The sequence below is a fragment of the Taudactylus pleione genome, unplaced genomic scaffold, assembly GCF_031769625.1.
Source record: "Taudactylus pleione unplaced genomic scaffold, aTauple2 ptg000360l, whole genome shotgun sequence".
In the NCBI taxonomy this organism is placed as follows: domain Eukaryota; kingdom Metazoa; phylum Chordata; class Amphibia; order Anura; family Myobatrachidae; genus Taudactylus; species Taudactylus pleione.
Window position 1 is genome coordinate 6,790,435 of NW_028284761.1, and position 13,507 is coordinate 6,803,941.

General features: G+C 50.3%; 1 protein-coding gene across 1 annotated transcript in view; it reads right to left on the bottom strand.

Moving 5' to 3' along the window:
- Nucleotides 1–13,507, bottom strand: part of PKHD1L1 (PKHD1 like 1) — a 426,685-nt gene that overhangs the window by 67,194 nt on the left and 345,984 nt on the right. The window contains exons 46-47 of the mRNA XM_088444365.1: nucleotides 406–485; nucleotides 175–304 (exon numbers count right to left, since the gene is read on the bottom strand). Coding sequence (XP_088300491.1) covers nucleotides 175–304; nucleotides 406–485 — 210 coding nt within the window. The remainder of the gene's footprint in view (nucleotides 1–174; nucleotides 305–405; nucleotides 486–13,507) is intronic.

A 13,507-nucleotide genomic window follows, 5' to 3' on the forward strand; every position in this document is an offset into this window, starting at 1 on the left:
TCTCACGGGATCCCTTCACTCACCCAGCATAAATATCTCACCATCATGATATAAAAAGATCCATAACCATGTGACTATTATGTACTAAGCTTGTCATGTGAGTAGAGTTTAATAAACTTTAAAATATAACATTTCTGAGACCTATTGTCAATATAGGACTGTGCTTATATTTACCATGTAGGTCCAATGTTCCATGCCTCACAGCTAATGTTTTTGCCCCATAAAGGGGTAACTCCGGAGAGCGTAAATTACCATGCAGGGTAATAATTGCTTTGTGTTGGAATGGGGCCGTCTCTGTTCCAATCTGGATATAACCAAAATGTTTACATTAAAATAAATATATTACACACTGTAACATGGTTGTGTCAGTAAGGTGCAACAAATACAGGGGGATTTTATAGTTACCTGAAGCGAGCCTCCATCGGTAATAAGGATATTCTCAGACTGCAATTCAATATCCGCCTCATCAAAGATCAGAGTTCCTCCTGTTGTACCAAAAAAAAAAAAGTTTTTGTAAATCACTGTTTAATTCTTTCTTTAATTAGGACACAGCTAAGATTTCAATATCATCAGTTGTTACAATTCACCCATTGGCTACACAAAGGGGAGACAGGCATCTTGTGGGCTTAGGCCCTCATTCAGAGCCGCTCGTTAGCGGCAGTACGCTCGTTCCGAGCGATGTTTGCACATCTGCGCATGCGTACGGTTTTTAGTACGCAGGCGCGAACCAGTCAGTGCGGCCAAAAATCGTTGGTACGCAAAATAGCGAGTGCCTGCTATTTTGAATGACAGAATGAGGCGTATGTGGGTGGTAACAGGGGAAGGTGCTTGAAAATTGGGAGTGGAGATCCGAACGCAGGCGTGCTTAAAGGTCAAAACGGGCGTTTTATGGGTGTGTATATTTAAAACAGCAGCGTCATTGTTCACGTCACTGGGTTATTTTATAGCCAGAACTGCTCGCAAATTTGTGGTAGCAATCACCAACCACAAGACTAGCGAACAGTTCATACGCTGGTCGATGTACTCGATTAATCTAATAAATAGCGGACATGACGTAGGATGCGAGCGGCCAGGGGGCGTTTTTAACAAATAAACGAGCGTATGTTTTGCTCGCTCGTTCAGACTTAGAGGTGTGAACAGACTACAATGTGCGTACGGATCATTTGAATAGCCACCCCTTGTTTTTAAACGAACGACCGCAAATAGCGAACGGCTCTGAATGAGGGCCTTAGCCAATATTCATACGAATACAGATGATCAATTTATAAGGAATAGACCAATGACATCACTGAAGCATATTCGTTCTGTCTCCAACAAAATGGCTTCCTTCACTGGTGTCAGCAGCAATACAGTATGTACTTATGTAAAGTGTATTCAGGGCTTGTTCACAACTATCTGCTGTTACTGCTCTTTACCTCCATTAACTACTGCCTGAAAACGCATTCAGTATGGGAATAATGGTTCCTATTGTCTCGTCCCCACTGCTGCGTACTAAAATATTAGAATGTAGCACTACCTCTTTACTGTAACTAAATCTATACTTATAATAAAGTTGTAATGGTTGTGTCTGTACAAAAAATTAAAAATAAAAAATGTTTCAGAAGTTTTGTTTGTCTGTTTAGTTCCGCTGAGCAATAACAGACATCCACGCGGCTGCTGTGGCTGAGAGACGCAGGGGAGATGATGGTGTGGCAGAGAGATGACACAGGGAGATGATGGTGTGGCAGAGAGATGACGCAGAGAGATTATGGTGAGGCAGAGAGATGACGCAGAGAGATGATGGTGTGGCAGAGAGATGACACAGGGAGATGATGGTGTGGCAGAGAGATGACGCAGAGAGATGATGGTGTGGCAGAGAGATGACGCAGAGAGATGATGGTGTGGCAGAGAGAAGATGCAGGGAAATGATGATGTGGCAGAGAGATAACACTGGGAGATGATGGTGTGGCAGATAGATGATGCAGGGAGATGATGGTGTGGCAGAGAGAAGACGCGGGGAGATGATGGTGTGGCAGAGACATGACACAGGGAGATGATGGTGTGGCAGAGAGATGAGGCAGGGAGAAGATGGTGTGGCAGAGAGATGACGCTGGGAGATGATGGTGTGGCAGATAGATGACACAGGGAGGTGATGGTGTGACAGAGAGATGACACAGGGAGATGATGGTGTGTCAGAGAGATGACACAGGGAGATGATGGTGTGGCAGAGAGATGACACAGGGAGATGATGGTGTGGCAGAGAGATGACACAGGGAGATGATGGTCTGGCAGAGAGATGACACAGGGAGATGATGGTGTGGCAGAGAGATGACACTGGGAGATGATGGTGTGGTAGAGAGATGACATTGGTGTGGTAGAGAGATGACACAGGGAGGTGATGGCGTGGCAGATAGATGACACAGGGAGGTGATGGCGTGGCAGAGAGATGACGCAGGGAGATGATGGCGTGGCAGAGAGATGACGCAGGGAGATGATGGTGTGGAAGAGAGATGACACAGGGAGATGATGGTGTGGCAGAGAGATGACACAGGGAGAAAATGGTGTGGCAGAGATATGACACAGGGAGATGATGGTGTGGCAGAGAGATGACGCAGGGAGATGATGGTGTGGCAGAGAGATGATGCAGGGAGATGAAGGTGTGGTAGAGAGATGACGCAGAGAGATGATGGTGTGGCAGAGAGGTAATGCAGAGAGATGATGGTGTGGCAGAGAGGTGACGCAGGGAGATGATGGTGTGGCAGAGAGATGACGCAGAGAGATGATGGTGTGGCAGAGAGGTGATGCAGAGAGATGATGGTGTGGCAGAGAGGTGAGGCAGGGAGATGATGGTGTGGCAGAGAGGAGATGCAGGGAGATAATGGTGTGGCAGAGAGATGAGGCAGGAAGATGATGGTGTGACAGAGAGAAGTTGCAGGGAGATGATGGTGTGGCAGAGAGAAGACACAGGGAGATGATGGTGTGGTAGAGAGATGACACAGGGAGATGATGGTGTGGCAGATAGATGACACAGGGAGGTGATGGCGTGGCAGAGAGATGACACAGGGAGATGATGGCATGGCAGAGAGATGACACAGGGAGATGATGGTGTGGCAGAGAGATGACACAGGGAGATGACGGTGTGGCAGAGAGATGACACAGGGAGATGATGGTGTGGCAGAGAGATGAGGCAGGAAGATGATGGTGTGACAGAGAGAAGTTGCAGGGAGATGATGGTGTGGCAGAGAGATGACACTGGGAGATGATGGTGTGGCAGAGAGATGACACAGGGAGATGATGATGTGACAGAGAGATGACACAGGGAGATGTTGGTGTGGCAGAGACATGACACAGGGAGATGATGGTGTGGCAGAGAGATGAGACAGGGAGATGATGGTGTGGCAGAGAGATGATGCAGGGAGATGATGGCATGGCAGTGAGATGACAGAGGGAGATGATGGTGTGGCAGAGAGATGACACAGGGAGATGATGGTGTGGCAGAGAGATGACGCAGAGAGATGATGGTGTGGCAGAGAGATGATGCAGAGAGATGATGGTGTGGCAGAGAGATGACGCAGGGAGATGATGGTGTGGCAGAGAGATGATGCAGAGAGATGATGGTGTGGCAGAGAGGTGATGCAGAGAGATGATGGTGTGGCAGAGAGGTGATGCAGAGAGATGATGGTGTGGCAGAGAGGTGACACAGGGAGATGATGGTGTGGCAGAGAGATGAGGCAGGAAGATGATGGTGTGACAGAGAGAAGATTCAGGGAGATGATGTTGTGGCAGAGAGATGACATAGGGAGATGATTGTGTGGCAGAGAGATGACGCAGAGAGATGATGGTGTGGCAGAGAGAAGATGCAGGGAGATGATGGTGTGGCAGAGAGGTGACGCAGGGAGATGATGGTGTGACAGAGAGAAGATGCAGGGAAATGATGATGTGGCAGAGAGATAACATTGGGAGATGATGGTGTGGCAGATAGATGATGCAGGGAGATGATGGTGTGGCAGAGAGAAGACGCGGGGAGATGATGGTGTGGCAGAGACATGACACAGGGAGATGATGGTGTGGCAGAGATGAGGCAGGGAGATGATGGTGTGGAAGAGAGATGACACTGGGAGATGATGGTGTGGCAGATAGATGACACAGGGAGGTGATGGTGTGACCGAGAGATGACACAGGGAGATGATGGTGTGGCAGAGAGATGACACAGAGAGATGATGGTGTGGCAGAGAGATGATGCAGAGAGATGATGGTGTGGCAGAGAGGTGACGCAGAGAGATGATGGTGTGGCAGAGAGGTGAGGCAGGGAGATGATGGTGTGGCAGAGAGATGAGGCAGGAAGATGATGGTGTGACAGAGAGAAGATGCAGGGAGATGATGGTGTGGCAGATAGATGACACAAGGAGGTGATGGTGTGACAGAGATGACACAGGGAGATGATGGTGTGGCAGAGAGATGACACAGGGAGATGATGGTGTGGCAGAGAGATGACACAGAGAGATGATGGTGTGGCAGAGAGATGACACAGGGAGATGATGGTGTGGTGGAGAGATGAAACAGGGAGATGATGGTGTGACAGATAGATGATGCAAGGAGGTGATGGTGTGGCAGAGAGATGACGCAGGGAGATAATGCCACAGCAGAGAAATGACACAGGGAGATTGTGGTGTGGCAGAGAGATGACACAGGGAGATGATGGTGTGGCAAAGAGATGACAAAGGGAGATGATGGTGTGTCAGAGAGATGACGCAGGGAGATGATGGTGTGGCAGATAGATGATGCAGGGAGATGATGGTGTGGCAGAGAGATGACGCAGAGAGATGATGGTGTGGCAGAGAGGTAATGCAGAGAGATGATGGTGTGGCTGAGAGGTGATGCAGGGAGATGGTGTGGCAGAGAAATGATGCAGAGAGATGATGGTGTGGCAGAGAGGTGATGCAGAGAGATGATAGTGTGGCAGAGAGGTGATGCAGAGAGATGATGGTGTGGCAGAGAGATGACGCAGAGAGATGATGGTGTGGCAGAGAGAAGATGCAGGGAGATGATATTGTGGCAGAGAGGTGATGCAGGGAGATGATGGTGTGGCAGAGAGAAGATGCAAGGAAATGATGATGTGGCAGAGAGATAACATTGGGAGATGATTGTGTGGCAGATAGATGATGCAGGGAGATGATGGTGTGGCAGAGAGAAGACGTGGGGAGATGATGGTGTGGCAGAGATGACACAGGGAGATGATGGTGTGGCAGAGAGATGAGGCAGGGAGATGAAGATGTGGAAGAGAGATGATGCTGGGAGATGATGGTGTGGCAGATAGATGACACAGGGAGGTGATGGTGTGACCGAGAGATGACACAGGGAGATGATGGTGTGGCAGAGAGATGACACAGAGAGATGATGCTGTGGCAGAGAGATGAAGCAGAGAGATGATGGTGTGGCAGAGAGGTGACGCAGAGAGATGATGGTGTGGCAGAGAGGTGAGGCAGGGAGATGATGGTGTGGCAGAGAGATGAGGCAGGAAGATGATGGTGTGACAGAGAGAAGACGCAGGGAGATGATGGTGTGGCAGAGAGATGACACAGGGAGATGTTGGTGTGGCAGAGACATGACACAGGGAGACGATGGTGTGGCAGAGAGATGAGGCAGGGAGATGATGGTGTGGCAGAGAGATGACGCTGGGAGATGATGGTGTGGCAGATAGATGACACAAGGAGGTGATGGTGTGACAGAGATGACACAGGAAGATGATGGTGTGGCAGAGAGATGACACAGGGATATAATGGTGTGGCAGAGAGATGAAACATAGAGATGATGGTGTGGCAGAGAGATGACACAGGGAGATGATGGTGTGGTGGAGAGATGAAACAGGGAGATGATGGTGTGACAGATTGATGATGCAAGGAGGTGATAGTGTGGCAGAGAGATGATGCAGGGAGATAATGGTGTGGCAGATAGATGACACAAGGAGGTGATGGTGTGACAGAGATGACACAGGAAGATGATGGTGTGGCAGAGAGATGACACAGGGATATAATGGTGTGGCAGAGAGATGAAACATAGGGATGATGGTGTGGCAGAGAGATGACACAGGGAGATGATGGTGTGGTAGAGAGATGACACAGGGAGATGATGGTGTGGCAGAGAGATGACACAGGGAGATGATGGTTTGGCAGAGAGATGACAAAGGTAGATGATGGTGTGGCAGAGAGATGACAAAGGTAGATGATGGTGTGGCAGAGAGATGACGCAGGGAGATGATGGTGTGGCAGAGAGATGATGCAGGGAGATGATGGTGTGGCAGAGAGATGACGCAGAGAGATGATGGTGTGGCAGAGAGGTGATGCAGGGAGATGGTGTGGCAGAGAAATGATGCAGAGAGATGATGGTGTGGCAGAGAGGTGATGCAGAGAGATGATAGTGTGGCAGAGAGGTGATGCAGAGAGATGATGGTGTGGCAGAGAGGTGATGCAGAGAGATGATGGTGTGGCAGAGAGGTGATGCAGGGAGATGATGGCATGGCAGAGAGATGACACAGGGAGATGATGGTGTGGCAGAGAGATGACACAGGGAGATGATGGTGTGGCAGAGAGATGACGCAGAGAGATGATGGTGTGGCAGAGAGATGATGCAGAGAGATGATGGAGTGGCAGAGAGATGACGCAGGGAGATGATGGTGTGGCAGAGAGATGATGCAGAGAGATGATGGTGTGGCAGAGAGGTGACGCACAGAGATGATGGTGTGGCAGAGAGGTGATGCAGAGAGATGATGGTGTGGCAGAGAGGTGGCACAGGGAGATGATGGTGTGGTAGAGAGATGACACAGAGAGATGATGGTGTGGCAGAGAGATGACACAGGGAGATGATGGTGTGGTGGAGAGATGAAACAGGGAGATGATGGTGTGACAGATAGATGATGCAAGGAGGTGATGGTGTGGCAGAGAGATGACGCAGGGAGATAATGCCACGGCAGAGAGATGACACAGGGAGATGATGGTGTGGCAGAGAGATGACACAGGGAGATGATGGTGTGGCAAAGAGATGACAAAGGGAGATGATGGTGTGTCAGAGAGATGACGCAGGGAGATGATGGTGTGGCAGATAGATGATGCAGGGAGATGATGGTGTGGCAGAGAGATGATGCAGAGAGATGATGGTGTGGCAGAGAGGTAATGCAGAGAGATGATGGTGTGGCAGAGAGGTGATGCAGGGAGATGGTGTGGCAGAGAAATGATGCAGAGAGATGATGGTGTGGCAGAGAGGTGATGCAGAGAGATGATAGTGTGGCAGAGAGGTGATGCAGAGAGATGATGGTGTGGCAGAGAGATGACGCAGAGAGATGATGGTGTGGCAGAGAGAAGATGCAGGGAGATGATGGTGTGGCAGAGAGAAGATGCAAGGAAATGATGATGTGGTAGAGAGATAACATTGGGAGATGAATGTGTGGCAGATAGATGATGCAGGGAGATGATGGTGTGGCAGAGATGACACAGGGAGATGATGATGTGGCAGAGAGATGAGGCAGGGAGATGATGATGTGGAAGAGAGATGATGCTGGGAGATGATGGTGTGGCAGATAGATGACACAGGGATGTGATGGTGTGACCGAGAGATGACACAGGGAGATGATGGTGTGGCAGAGAGATGACACAGAGAGATGACGCTGTGGCAGAGAGATGAAGCAGAGAGATGATGGTGTGGCAGAGAGGTGACGCAAAGAGATGATGGTGTGGCAGAGAGGTGAGGCAGGGAGATGATGGTGTGGCAGAGAGATGAGGCAGGAAGATGATGGTGTGACAGAGAGAAGATGCAGGGAGATGATGGTGTGGCAGAGAGATGACACAGGGAGATGTTGGTGTGGCAGAGACATGACACAGGGAGATGATGGTGTGGCAGAGAGATGAGGCAGGGAGATGATGGTGTGGCAGAGAGATGACGCTGGGAGATGATGGTGTGGCAGATAGATGACACAAGGAGGTGATGGTGTGACAGAGATGACACAGGAAGATGATGGTGTGGCAGAGAGATGACACAGGGATATAATGGTGTGGCAGAGAGATGAAACATAGAGATGATGGTGTGGCAGAGAGATGACACAGGGAGATGATGGTGTGGTGGAGAGATGAAACAGGGAGATGATGGTGTGACAGATTGATGATGCAAGGAGGTGATAGTGTGGCAGAGAGATGATGCAGGGAGATAATGGTGTGGCAGATAGATGACACAAGGAGGTGATGGTGTGACAGAGATGACACAGGAAGATGATGGTGTGGCAGAGAGATGACACAGGGATATAATGGTGTGGCAGAGAGATGAAACATAGGGATGATGGTGTGGCAGAGAGATGACACAGGGAGATGATGGTGTGGTAGAGAGATGACACAGGGAGATGATGGTGTGGCAGAGAGATGACACAGGGAGATGATGGTTTGGCAGAGAGATGACAAAGGTAGATGATGGTGTGGCAGAGAGATGACAAAGGTAGATGATGGTGTGGCAGAGATATGACGCAGGGAGATGATGGTGTGGCAGAGAGATGACGCTGGGAGATGATGGTGTGGCAGATAGATGACACAAGGAGATGATGGTGTGACAGAGATGACACAGGAAGATGATGGTGTGGCAGAGAGATGACACAGGGATATAATGGTGTGGCAGAGAGATGAAACATAGAGATGATGGTGTGGCAGAGAGATGACATAGGGAGATGATGGTGTGGTGGAGAGATGAAACAGGGAGATGATGGTGTGACAGATTGATGATGCAAGGAGGTGATAGTGTGGCAGAGAGATGATGCAGGGAGATAATGGTGTGGCAGATAGATGACACAAGATGGTGATGGTGTGACAGAGATGACACAGGAAGATGATGGTGTGGCAGAGAGATGACACAGTGATATAATGGTGTGGCAGAGAGATGAAACATAGGGATGATGGTGTGGCAGAGAGATGACACAGGGAGATGATGGTGTGGTAGAGAGATGACACAGGGAGATGATGGTGTGGCAGAGAGATGACACAGGGAGATGATGGTTTGGCAGAGAGATGACAAAGGTAGATGATGGTGTGGCAGAGAGATGACAAAGGTAGATGATGGTGTGGCAGAGAGATGACGCAGGGAGATGATGGTGTGGCAGAGAGATGATGCAGGGAGATGATGGTGTGGCAGAGAGATGACGCAGAGAGATGATGGTGTGGCAGAGAGGTGATGCAGGGAGATGGTATGGCAGAGAAATGATGCAGAGAGATGATGGTGTGGCAGAGAGGTGATGCAGAGAGATGATAGTGTGGCAGAGAGGTGATGCAGAGAGATGATGGTGTGGCAGAGAGGTGATGCAGGGAGATGATGGTGTGGCAGAGAGATGATGCAGAGAGATGATGGTGTGGCAGAGAGATGATGCAGAGAGATGATGGAGTGGCAGAGAGATGACACAGGGAGATGATGGTGTGGCAGAGAGATGACACAGGGAGATGATGGTGTGGCAGAGAGATGACGCAGAGAGATGATGGTGTGGCAGAGAGATGATGCAGAGAGATGATGGAGTGGCAGAGAGATGACGCAGGGAGATGATGGTGTGGCAGAGAGATGATGCAGAGAGATGATGGTGTGGCAGAGAGGTGACGCACAGAGATGATGGTGTGGCAGAGAGGTGATGCAGAGAGATGATGGTGTGGCAGAGAGGTGGCACAGGGAGATGATGGTGTGGTAGAGAGATGACACAGAGAGATGATGGTGTGGCAGAGAGATGACACAGGGAGATGATGGTGTGGTGGAGAGATGAAACAGGGAGATGATGGTGTGACAGATAGATGATGCAAGGAGGTAATGGTGTGGCAGAGAGATGACGCAGGGAGATAATGCCACGGCAGAGAGATGACACAGGGAGATGATGGTGTGGCAGAGAGATGACACAGGGAGATGATGGTGTGGCAAAGAGATGACAAAGGGAGATGATGGTGTGTCAGAGAGATGACGCAGGGAGATGATGGTGTGGCAGATAGATGATGCAGGGAGATGATGGTGTGGCAGAGAGATGATGCAGAGAGATGATGGTGTGGCAGAGAGGTAATGCAGAGAGATGATGGTGTGGCAGAGAGGTGATGCAGGGAGATGGTGTGGCAGAGAAATGATGCAGAGAGATGATGGTGTGGCAGAGAGGTGATGCAGAGAGATGATAGTGTGGCAGAGAGGTGATGCAGAGAGATGATGGTGTGGCAGAGAGATGATGCAGAGAGATGATGGTGTGGCAGAGAGAAGATGCAGGGAGATGATGGTGTGGCAGAGAGAAGATGCAAGGAAATGATGATGTGGTAGAGAGATAACATTGGGAGATGATTGTGTGGCAGATAGATGATGCAGGGAGATGATGGTGTGGCAGAGATGACACAGGGAGATGATGATGTGGCAGAGAGATGAGGCAGGGAGATGATGATGTGGAAGAGAGATGATGCTGGGAGATGATGGTGTGGCAGATAGATGACACAGGGATGTGATGGTGTGACCGAGAGATGACACAGGGAGATGATGGTGTGGCAGAGAGATGACACAGAGAGATGACACTGTGGCAGAGAGATGAAGCAGAGAGATGATGGTGTGGCAGAGAGGTGAATCAAAGAGATGATGGTGTGGCAGAGAGGTGAGGCAGGGAGATGATGGTGTGGCAGAGAGATGAGGCAGGAAGATGATGGTGTGACAGAGAGAAGATGCAGGGAGATGATGGTGTGGCAGAGAGATGACACAGGGAGATGTTGGTGTGGCAGAGACATGACACAGGGAGATGATGGTGTGGCAGAGAGATGAGGCAGGGAGATGATGGTGTGGCAGAGAGATGACGCTGGGAGATGATGGTGTGGCAGATAGATGACACAAGGAGGTGATGGTGTGACAGAGATGACACAGGAAGATGATGGTGTGGCAGAGAGATGACACAGGGATATAATGGTGTGGCAGAGAGATGAAACATAGAGATGATGGTGTGGCAGAGAGATGACACAGGGAGATGATGGTGTGGTGGAGAGATGAAACAGGGAGATGATGGTGTGACAGATAGATGATGCAAGGAGGGGAGAGTGTGGCAGAGAGATGATGAAGGGAGATAATGGCATGGCAGAGAGATGACACAGGGAGATGATGGTGTGGCAGAAAGATGACACAGGGAGATGATGGTGTGGCAGAGAGATGACAAAGGTAGATGATGGTGTGGCAGAGAGATGACAAAGGTAGATGATGGTGTGGCAGAGAGATGACGCAGGGAGATGATGGTGTGGCAGAGAGATGATGCAGGGAGATGATGGTGTGGCAGAGAGATGATGGTGTGGCAGAGAAATGATGCAGAGATATGATGGTGTGGCAGAGAGGTGATGCAGAGAGATGATAGTGTGGCAGAGAGGTGATGCAGAGAGATGATGGTGTGGCAGAGAGGTGATGCAGAGAGATGATGGTGTGGCAGAGAGGTGATGCAGGGAGATGATGGCATGGCAGAGAGATGACACAGGGAGATGATGGTGTGGCTGAGAGATGACACAGGGAGATGATGGTGTGGCAGAGAGATGACGCAGAGAGATGATGTTGTGGCAGAGAGGTGATGCAGAGAGATGATGGTGTGGCAGAGAGGTGGCACAGGGAGATGATGGTGTGACAGAGAGAAATGAGGCAGGAAGATGATGGTGTGACAGAAAGAAGATGCAGGGAGATGATGTTGTGGCAGAGAGATGACATAGGGAGATGATGGTGTGGCAGAGAGATGATGCAGAGAGATGATGGTGTGGCAGAGAGGTGACGCAGGGAGATGATGGTGTGGCAGAGACAAGATGCAGGGAGATGATGGTGTGGCAGAAAGATGACGCTGGGAGATGATGGTGTGGCAGATAGATGACACAGGGAGGTGATGGTGTGGCAGATAGATGACACAGGGAGGTGATGGTGTGACCAAGAGATGACACAGGGAGATGATGGTGTGGCAGAGAGATGACACAGAGAGATGATGGTGTGGCAGAGAGATGATGCAGAGAGATGATGGTGTGGCAGAGAGGTGATGCAGAGAGATGATGGTGTGGCAGAGAGGTGACGCAGGGAGATGATGGTGTGGCAGAGAGATGAGGCAGGAAGATGATGGTGTGACAGAGAGAAGATGCAGGGAGATGATGGTGTGGCAGAGAGATGACACAGGGAGATGTTGGTGTGGCAGAGACATGACACAGGGAGATGATGGTGTGGCAGAGAGATGAGGCAGGGAGATGATTGTGTGGCAGAGAGATGACGCTGGGAGATGATGGTGTGGCAGATAGATGACACAAGGAGGTGATGGTGTGACAGAGATGACACAGGGAGATGATGGTGTGGCAGAGAGTTGACACAGGGAGATGATGGTGTGGCAGAAAGATGACACAGAGAGATGATGGTGTGGCAGAGAGATGACATGGAGATGATGGTGTAGTAGAGAGATGAAACAGGGAGATGATGGTGTGACAGATAGATGACGCAGGGAGGTGATGGCATGGCAGAGAGATGAAGCAGGGAGATGATGGCGTGGCAGAGAGATGACGCAGGGAGATGATGGTGTGGCAGAGAGATGACACAGGGAGATGATGGTGTGGCAGAGAGATGACACAGGGAGATGATGTTGTGGCAGAGAGGTGATGCAGGGAGATGGTGTGGCAGAGAAATGATGCAGAGAGATGATGGTGTGGCAGAGAGGTGATGCAGAGAGATGATAGTGTGGCAGAGAGGTGATGCAGAGAGATGATGGTGTGGCAGAGAGGTGATGCAGAGAGATGATGGTGTGGCAGAGAGGTGATGCAGGGAGATGATGGCATGGCAGAGAGATGACACAGGGAGATGATGGTGTGGCAGAGAGATGACACAGGGAGATGATGGTGTGGCAGAGAGATGACGCAGAGAGATGATGGTGTGGCAGAGAGATGATGCAGAGAGATGATGGAGTGGCAGAGAGATGACGCAGGGAGATGATGGTGTGGCAGAGAGATGATGCAGAGAGATGATGGTGTGGCAGAGAGGTGATGCACAGAGATGATGGTGTGGCAGAGAGGTGATGCAGAGAGATGATGGTGTGGCAGAGAGGTGGCACAGGGAGATGATGGTGTGGTAGAGAGATGACACAGAGAGATGATGGTGTGGCAGAGAGATGACACAGGGAGATGATGGTGTGGTGGAGAGATGAAACAGGGAGATGATGGTGTGACAGATAGATGATGCAAGGAGGTGATGGTGTGGCAGAGAGATGACGCAGGGAGATAATGCCACGGCAGAGAGATGACACAGGGAGATGATGGTGTGGCAGAGAGATGACACAGGGAGATGATGGTGTGGCAAAGAGATGACAAAGGGAGATGATGGTGTGTCAGAGAGATGACGCAGGGAGATGATGGTGTGGCAGATAGATGATGCAGGGAGATGATGGTGTGGCAGAGAGATGATGCAGAGAGATGATGGTGTGGCAGAGAGGTAATGCAGAGAGATGATGGTGTGGCAGAGAGGTGATGCAGGGAGATGGAGTGGCAGAGAAATGATG